This window comes from Pyrus communis, chromosome 12 (assembly GCF_963583255.1).
Source record: "Pyrus communis chromosome 12, drPyrComm1.1, whole genome shotgun sequence".
NCBI lineage: Eukaryota > Viridiplantae > Streptophyta > Magnoliopsida > Rosales > Rosaceae > Pyrus > Pyrus communis.
The window spans coordinates 12695654-12705623 of NC_084814.1; the positions used below are offsets into that span (position 1 = coordinate 12695654).

General features: G+C 36.8%; 1 protein-coding gene across 1 annotated transcript; it reads right to left on the minus strand.

Annotated features, from left to right (window-relative positions):
• Nucleotides 1–207: 207 nt before the first annotated feature.
• On the minus strand, nt 208–9627 carry LOC137710989 (kinesin-like protein KIN-UA). Its single transcript, XM_068450178.1, has 19 exons — nt 9051–9627; nt 8259–8359; nt 8046–8168; nt 6723–6908; nt 6401–6622; nt 6110–6266; nt 5627–5776; nt 5160–5248; nt 4758–4961; nt 4348–4494; nt 3930–4061; nt 3706–3837; nt 3210–3345; nt 3012–3104; nt 2190–2315; nt 1951–2076; nt 1256–1399; nt 909–1037; nt 208–826 (listed from the first exon to the last, which is right to left on the minus strand). Exons 1-19 carry the CDS (start codon nt 9256–9258, stop codon nt 666–668), a joined length of 2766 nt encoding a protein of 921 aa, XP_068306279.1. The 5' UTR covers nt 9259–9627; the 3' UTR covers nt 208–665.
• Nucleotides 9628–9970: the final 343 nt, after the last annotated feature.

The window sequence follows — 9970 nt, forward strand, 5'->3', positions numbered from 1 at the left end:
ATGAAATTGTACACACGAATACAGAAGGTAATCTTTTGTTTGTCCATTTTCCCCAATATCCAATTTATTTTAGGAATTGTTATTGGAATTCCAAAAATCTCACTCTGCACTCCAAACTTTCTATACTTAGAAAGAAAAATACACTTGTGAGAAGTGTAGAATGAAAATTTTGAAATGCCAATAACACTTTCCTTTATTTTATTTTATCTTGTATGATGATGCTAGGTTAAGGAAAGTGATATCCGCATACCACACGTCTAACCATATCTGGTCTTGAACAAATGAATCAAAGAAAAATCGAAGCAAGGCGGAAATCATTTCCCTCAGGCAAACATGGCATGCTTAGCTCATTTCACACAAGGGATGCCCTAAAAACAAGTTAGTTTCTTTTGCCTATTTGTTTCATATACAAATCAATATACAAAGTAGTTAGAAGCTACAGTGCGATGTTCGGCAGAAACATGAACTAATTGACAATAAGTAGATCCACAAATTAGAGTTTCGTGTGTAATTAACTAAATTTTAGGACCATAAAGTAAACGAGAGGCTAATTTAATGGCGACTTCCTGAGGAACAAGCTGGCCGAAGTGTTCATGCTTGTTGCTGCTGCATCTTGGGATTAATCCTCGCATTTTGCCTATTTGTTTCCATTATGTGATGATTCTTTAGTTATCAATCCGTAGCCGCCTTAGTTCAGCTTGGAAGGTAGGGCTTGAAGTTAGCGTTCGATATGCAAGAGTTCTTATGTCTTCGCGTGAACAATCTTGAGAAATGCGGACCAGCTCCCACAGGGCACCGCTAGTGATCATGTCTTTAGCATTCACTTCTGAAAAAGAAGACAGTGTGAGCAAACATTCTAGCAGAAGATTAGCTTGTATCATAATGTTTCGAGGAAGAGGACAGCTTACCATGTTGAGCTAAATGACAGAGTGCAAGTTCAATATGGCGTTTGATTGGCGCGGCTTCATTGTTAGCATTCTGTACAATCCATGCAAGTGCGCCATCTTCAATCAGAAAAGACTTTCCAGTCTTGGTACCTACAATGAAATAAAGGTAATAACCACTTTAACTCTGTCCAAATGATGATTAAACTATATATGCTTACATGAATTCTTCATAAAACAATTTTTTATCAACAGAAGCAAACAAATTTATTAAGTAATGGACGGTGATAACGAGTGATTAAATTCATAAGCATGGACTACTTTTTGCAGACACACAGGAAGAACATTTCCATGAACCAATGCCTCTTTACCTTGTGTAGATGCTCTAGACTCGCATTTTGCGAAGTTCGCTATTCCTCGAGCAACTTGTGCAAGAACATCAGGATGTCCACATCTGACCATTCCTAACAACGCCTTGATGCCACCTTCACCCCTTATCTTATTCTGTAATTTATCTGAGCAATGCAATTTCATTTTTGTCAGTAACAGCAGAGTAGACTAACTTAAATTAGCTTTTATTTCATGACACCACTACAAGCACTTCAAGAAGGAATTAATGCAATTGTAAAAACTGCATTTCCGAACTCATTACACGGTTCACAACTATCGCAACAGATGGACTGGCCACAATCCAAAAACCTAGTTTGGATGAAGTTTGATGTAATTATAACCTCTTAAAAGTTAAGCGTTATTAGTAACAGCATATGGAAAAACCTTAACTACTACATCAATCTTTTCGTGAGTCGTTTACTTCTTTGAGTTAATCTGACTAACCCAACCACAAGCACTTAAATGAATTATGACCCCTCAATATGAGAATACAAGATGGCTTTACCATGGTGTCCAGCAAGTATAGACTAACTTTGATCTAGAGTAAGGTTACTAATTGCAGCTACAGAAGAACATTAAATTCGAAAATTGATTTCATGAGCTTTCATTTCAGGTAATTATGATTACTTTTAGGATATCGTTAAGGAATTGAAGACAAAGACGTCAGAAAGTTTACCATTTCCGCATAGATTAGCAATGGCTCCAGCAACCATTCGAAGAGTTTGGGGATCTTCACCGTTGGCTGCTGTCATGGATAACAAACTAATTCCCCCTTGAGTCATAATCAGCTCCTGGTTGATTTCTGATTTAAAACACCAAAGAAGAATTACAGCGCAAATTAGAGACCGGTGACTTTCTCAGCCAATATTGTAACAGATTCTAATAATTATGAATTTGTGGACTCTAAGTTTATACCATTCATAGCTAGATTTGCGATTGCACCAGCTGCAACTCTATGTATGGTTTCATCCTCAAAGTTTTTAAGTAGCATCAACAAGGATGTAAGACCACCAGCTTCTACGATTTTCTCCTGATTTGCTTCTGAATATTAGGAGGAGAGTACGTGTTATTGCTTGCTGATGCAGTGAGTTCTAAAAAAATTGATATTAAGTGCTAATATCAGATATCGAGGTACAGCTTTATTCAACATGGCATTCCTAACCCACGTCAATCATATACAAGTAAGACATGACCAAAAAAATAAAGGAAAGAAATTGTATACATTAAGCAATTAGTGCAAAAACAGATAACAGAATGTACGTAATCAAATGTGACCGCGTGATACCATCTCATCCCAGCTTTTCACATCACCATATTGGTAGCTTACCATACTTGTCTTTTATATTAACATAAGAGGATCTTCTATCCATACTGAACTGAAAATTGGATTCCAGATACAACCAATAATTCCTTTATATCATTTTAAGCATTTTTTATTCTTTTCAGTTCTCTCTTCTAAAACCGACCGCCGTTTAATACAATCATATCATGAAGTATCGCCTAATTTCCTTTGCACTTGCCATTGATTCTAAACAAACCACAACAAACAACAGAAACTAAAAGAAAAAAGAAAGCAGCTCTATACCCTCAATATGAAGCATTGTTCCGCAGCTTACACCCAACTATATTTTCCAAGAATAAGCAAATAATTATAAAATGAAGATCGTGAATGATTTGAAAAACTAACAATTATGTGATATTACAGTATCGGTGTAAGGAAGACAAAAAAGGTCTGACCTTCGGCAGCAAGATTTGCTACAACTTTAACAGCATGAATCCTCACATCATTATCTTCTGCTTCAAGCAATGACAAGATCTTTTGCAATCCCACTGATAATATTGCCTTTTGTTAGTAATAAACAAGAGGAATGATTGATTCACTTTAAAAAATCTACCATGAAGTGAGAATAAGTTAGCACAGGAACAGTTAGTAACCTTGCTCAAAGAGTTTTGCTATCGAGGCCTTCTCCTCATTTCCTGAATCTTTAAGCTGCGGTTTCCTAACTTGAGTCATAAGGGACTCAAGAGCACCAATTTTTTCAGCCCCACTCCTGTCTAGTTGTTGACTTGTCTACAAAAGCATATCCGTTAAACGCAGGTTTTAAGACTATGCGGACACATGACTTGCCTGAAACGGGCCCATTTAATGCATAATGAAATAAACATATAAAATATAAATGAGCAGAGGGATCCATTGGGCCTCCTCATATGCCAAGAGTTTTAGTTCAGTTTCCAAAATTAACAGCTCTCAGCTTCACTATCTTTGTGAGAGTTGACGTCTCAAAATTTCAGATTTGTGTTATACGCAAATGTGAATGTCTAGGAATATCAATATGGAGCATGTTGACCAATTCATTATGGTTATGTTCAATTTGCGAAGCAAATAGAAATGATTCCAACAAAATACTTATAAATTATACATGCAGCATACCTCATCAGCTTCAAAACTTCGTTGCAACAACTGACTGTGTAGTCTTGCTATTTCTCCTTCAAGTTTCTCCTTCTGATGTTCCTCATCTTCCAACATCTTACGAAGCTTTAAGATCTCTGAATTTCCAGCTGCCTAGAACATCAACATAATTTCTCTATGTAACACCAAAAAGATGTCAAAGACTGACTATATGAGATAAAATTATTATGTCAGTTATAACGCACCTCTGACCTTTTCCACTGAGTCAATTGACTTTTAAGATTATGCACTTCCTCCTCAACAGCCTTCCTGAGCATAGTCTCTTTCTGGAGCAACTTTGTTAGGTCATCAATTTCCTCAACATGCAGCCTGCAACTCTATGTACAATAAAACTGTTAATACTCTTCAACAAATTGAACACAACCATTTCAGGGAATTTAATAAAGGTATGAGCAATAAAACCCTAAATCAATTACTAAAACTGACACGTAAATTCATTGATACAGTAATGCTAGGGACTTCAATTAAAATCTGAAAATAAATAAGGTCTCAGTCAATGAACATTAATAACTAGGAACTGGATACTAATTTTTCCTTAATTATATGATAAGGGAATAGCGCAAACATATATATCATTGTTTCCTAGAGTTTAGACCATAGTACCTCTTTGCTTGATGCCACGTTAAAGACATCATCCTCATGTCCATTTGTGATTTTTTCACTGCCATGCTTTCTCTGAGTCATCACCAACTGCTCTTCGAGCTTCTTTATTGATTCCATATAGTCTTTCTGATATTTCAATCTTTCCTTCTACAAGGAGGAAAACATGGATTTAAAAAGCATTAACATTCTTTGGGGAAAAAATGAGCATACGTGCGCTCATATGTACACTCAAGGCTGGCAGACAATAAAATAAATTCTTTCTTTTTTGCTTAGCAAACAAATATCATCAGCTATATTTTCATTTGCAATAACGAGCCACAGTACTTTTGATAAAATCAGTAACTAAAACATGTTAAAGTGTATACCGTATGAAAGGTAACTAGCCTTCCAAATATCAGAAAAAAATTTACCTCCAGCACGTCTGTGTAGTTCCCTTCAACCTCTGAGATCCGATTTTGTGCTTCTATGCTTATTCTTTCCATCTCATCCTCAAATACCTTCTGCTGCCTCTCATGTTCTGCAATGATTTTGTCTAGTTGTATATCTAGCCTCCTGGCCAAACTTTTGTAGTCGAATTCTTCCTTCAATTTCAACATATTTTCCACTTTCATAGCCTAAGTAGGAAAAAGGTTTCAGCATCTTCCAAATAACAGATATGCATAACACGTATATTTTGCGCAAAGTATTTCCATGTTTTTTCCACTGTCAGTGATATTTGATCATACAGATAAAACCAACTATTAGGCAGAAATTTACGTTTAGAGAGGCAAATTCAAAGTATAAAGAAACAAGGAAGTGACTTTGAAACCCACCCGCTGTCCAAACATAATAGTGCTAGCTGTCTCTCCTCGATGACGTGGGGATGGACCAATAGTAACAACCAGTGAAGTTCTTGCTGTGCCTGTTGGAATTTACAGTTGTCAAGCATATTATGTTGTAATGTGATATACTGCAATCCTGCTTCATGTAAGAGTTTTTTTCTGTATTTGTTATGTCAAAAAGCAGCATAGAATAATGCAACGCTTCACTTATTATTTATTTATCCATCTTTGACAGACATGTGTCTTTTAATCCATTCTGTATCCTGACTCCTGTTTATCTATTCGAAACAGAACTGAACTATTTGAGAAGGTCAAGAATCATACTCAAAGATACCAATGCAAAAAATCTAAACGCATACACATGAATGAAGATAGCATATTCTACTAAAATTTAATACAAAACAGAGTCGAAACTGTGTAACAAGAAAAAGCTAAATGCAAATTTTAATGCATCTTACCTCCAAATGAATCCCGAAGCAATCTTGTGAGTTTGGAATCTCGAACTGGAACATGTGAACTATTCTCTGCCAATGCATTAATGCACTTTCCCAGTGCACTTAAGGAGAGATTGATTGATTTGGCTTCGTCTAGTGTATGTCCTTCACTTCCTGCCATATGAAAGATTAACAAAAAAACCAATATCAGACCTGCCCCCATAAACAAAATGTGTACGATAGAGAAAATGAGTATGTAACACAGCTGCACCTCTACCACAATACGCCAATCCCATCCCCAGCCATTCCTAAATAATGGCTGGTTTACAAACCCTAAGCTTATGGCAAGAAAGGATTAAATTTTCTGTGATAATTATTTCAGGATTTAAAACGAGGTTTATCTGTCCGCAAGAACAAAATACTGTATTAGGGGAAAAAAAAAAAGCTATAGTCAGTCAATCATAAGTAGGGAAACAGTTATTATCTCCATTCAAATCATGCCCATACCTGATTTGTCAATGCGCTCTGAACCAGCAAGATCCACTACAACCAGCTTGCTCTTTCGAACAACAGGAGCCTTTAGACTTTTTACCATGTGAGAATTGTTCCCATTTTGGCTTGAAAGAGCTGAATCTCTTCCCTTCACAGATTTCTTTACGTTTACCTGTACCATTTGATACCCCTTTCTTTTAGATCATAACCAATTATAATGCTACAACATAACCAATTATAAAATCTAGAATTCCATTCACTTTCACAGACATAAGCATAGCAAAACAGGAAAAACAAATGACTGACCATCAGAATAGCATGACTGCGGGAAGATTCAGTATTCAATTTTGTATTTGTAGCAAAGCGGTGGGCTTCCCCTAATCTTAGTAGTTCTACGAAACTCTGCTGGTCCCTGATTTCGACTAAGCTAGCCCCTGGTACTGAGACATCACCGGTCTTTGGGTCTTCCACTATAGAAATGTTGTCATTAGCAGGATCAAGTAGGTCCTGTATGGTTTCCATGTAAAGCTGTATACAAGCAAAAAGAACCAGTATGAGAAATCTTTAAACCAACAATACTGCTGATATATAAGCCCATTACTAACACCAGATTCAGAAGGAAAACTACCTGCAAATACGAGACTGACAAAGAATCGGACTCCAGAGATACATCTGCTAAAATATCCTCCATAGCACGAACCATTATTCCACGAGCAGCAGTGTCTTCCTCTCCAAGTTGTCCAAGAGTATATGTTTTCCCTGTACCGGTCTGACCATATGCCATGACCGTTCCATTGTAACCTTCCAGAACACTCTGGTGAAGGAAATTACAAGATGGCATATCACTTGAAGGAACTTCCACAAAACATCAAAGCAAAACAAGAGCTTCTTACTAGTATGAATAGGTATATTCATAAATATTGATATATAAGCATAGAAACATATATATGCTTATACACTCCCAACATATGAAAGGACTGCTATGATATAAAGTATTTATTGCCTAACACCTGCAAAAAAAATTTGGGACAATAGTTGTAACACCACAAGTCCTCACCCAAATGTCTGGAAAGGTAATTGGATTATGAAAACCAGCATACATACCCAAATTTCCCCAATTGACATTTAGAGCACAACTTTCCCCCTTTAGTCCTTAGCTGGTGTCCTTGGCAGAAGAGAAACCAGTTACATACTGAGACAAGGCAAGCTCAATCCCACACACAAAGACTGACTCATATGCAGCCTAAAGCCTTGAAAGCTTCAAACCCACATGAACCAATAGGCTCAGTTCCCTCTGATACCATGTGTGACAACATGAATACGCACCCAAAAGAGCTAGCCACAAGTTAGGAATTGTTTTCTAGACCTACACATATGCCCATGACCTCCCCAAAACTTAAGAGACTCTTCAATTATACATTTATGCACACAGTCAAGTGGTGCTTGGGTGTTAGCTTTTAGTTTCTCCGATAATAATTTGGTTATTCTTTAAGTAAACAAATTCAAGTATCATCCTCGTACAAACACAAGCATGCCTAAACAAACAAAAAACAAGCTTATGTAAATTCTTAACTCCAGCATCTAAGGCTTGGGTAATATACTTTCCAACATAATATTCAGTAACGATAAATTCTACCAGCTACAAGTAGAAGTATAACATTCTTAACTATAAAAGCATAATATTTTCTCTCAAAAAATTTAGTAGCGACAGACAACTAAAAGTAGATATTTTTTACAGTATGATTCAAACATAAGTAGATGAATAAGAAAAACTTTCAGTAAGATCCATGTTACAGATTTTGTGGACCCTTGGAACAGACTAAATGCCTAGCAAAAGTTTTTCCAATATTAAAATTTTAGCATAATAAACTTCCCAAAGCACAGTTTAAAAGGGGAAAAATTGAGCTTTAAATGAGTACAAGAAGGAAACTAATGCTTAACGCATATGCACCTCAAGAACAGGCTTTGCCACTACTTCATAAACACGTTTTTGGGATGCAAACTCTGTGAGCACTTCATCGAACTCATAAGTATCTGTGTCCCAATTGTTTTTCCGAAGTTTCAACCTTTTTAGCTGAAATAGAGCAAAACAGATTTAATATCCGTGACCATAAAACAACGGTAAGATAGTAAGCTGTAACTCAATTAAGAATAAGCAGGATACCTCTGGTTGCAACTCTACACAGTCCGCAAAATCAGCATCTGCAACCATTTCCTCCCCATTACGTGGTCGCAATCTTAGAGCTACTCGAACTCTTCCAAGAACTATACCCAATGAAACAAGGTCAAACGAAGTAATGAACAACTACAAATTAAGAATCTAAAATTCCTAAATTACGGGAAAGGAAAAGGAATTCATACTAGGAACCTCTTTTGATGAACAAAAATGACAATTTGGGAAAAGTAATGCTAGTGGCGATGTAAGAGTTTACTGATTAGCATTTACACTAACAAAAGAAAAGGACAATTAATTTTCACTAACCTAGCATTCGAAATGAATTTACAACTCAATTACAAAGGACCATAAAAGGGCTTGAGCTTTCCACACACAAATCATGCATAAAATAAAATCCCCTTCAATAACTCCATAATTTATTTCTCATTTTTTTTTAATCACCAAAGTATTTCTGTATACTTGATTCATGTGGAATACCACAATTCATTAAAAAACAACCAAATGCTCCCTAATTTGAAAAGAATTTGGCTCCAAAAAATTGGAAAAAGTTATCCATCCTCAGAAAGTGAAATTTGAATTCGGCAACTTTATTTGTTTAACTTTGTGGAAGTACTTTTCTTGCTTGTATAGCCATGCAAATACAGATTGCCAGTATCAGTACATAATTAAATCACACATTTTTCACACACAATACCTATCACAACTAGGAAAATATAAAACAAGAAATAAGTTCCTCAATATCTCAAACCACAAAATCCAGCAGAACCCAAAATTCCTCACCTCCTGTATTATCATTCTTAGAAGCAGCAGCTCCAGTAGCGCCACCGCCGCCAGTGGAGCCGGTGCTGTTCCGGCGTGGCCCAGAAGCAGGCAAAGACTTGGATTTGACAGAAGACTTGGGATTGGAATTTACAGAGAGAGGCCTATCCACCCTCAAAGCACCCCTCTGACTGCCATATCGGTAATTATACCCGCCCGACGCCGCCATTGCAATTCAAACCAGCAATGAAGCTTGAAAAATGGATCTTTCAGCTCACAAAGGGGCAGGGAAAGAACACACGAAAAGGTTCTATCTTTGAAATCCCAGGAGAAAACCCAGAAAAACCAAAGTGGCAGTTTTCAAAATTTGAACAATTCCCCGAAAAACCCAGGTGCAAGGTTTTCAAATTTGAAAGGTTCCCAGAAAACCATAGGTTGGTTTTCAAATTTGAAGATGGCAGTTTGTGTGGGAGATTAGTAGTAGTTTTAGTGAGTGCTTTTTCAAGTGGTACTGGAGCTAAATCGTGTGGGATGCGAGTCAGAAAAATCCGGGGTTTTTTTATCTTTCGCTTTGCTTTTTTGCTTCCTCAATCGAAGCGGACAGGAGGACACTGAGAGAGAGAGAGAGAGAGAGAGAGAGAGAGTATGTACTTGACCTCGTTTACTTGTGAATAAAGTGAGTGATGGCCCCGCACATCTTCTGGTGGGCCTAACATTTTGGTCATTACGTTTGGGATTTAAGGCTGAAAGTACGACAATACCCTTCCTTTTGTACATGTTGCAACTACAACTACCAACTAGAATGAATTGACTAAACTGACCCCACTAACACCCACCAGATTTCATAGTGGTTTGGTGAAGCGATTTTATAAAAAGTGGCATAAAAAAAAGTTAAGCTCAAAAAAATATTTGATGAACACTTAAAAATAGGTTATTTCACA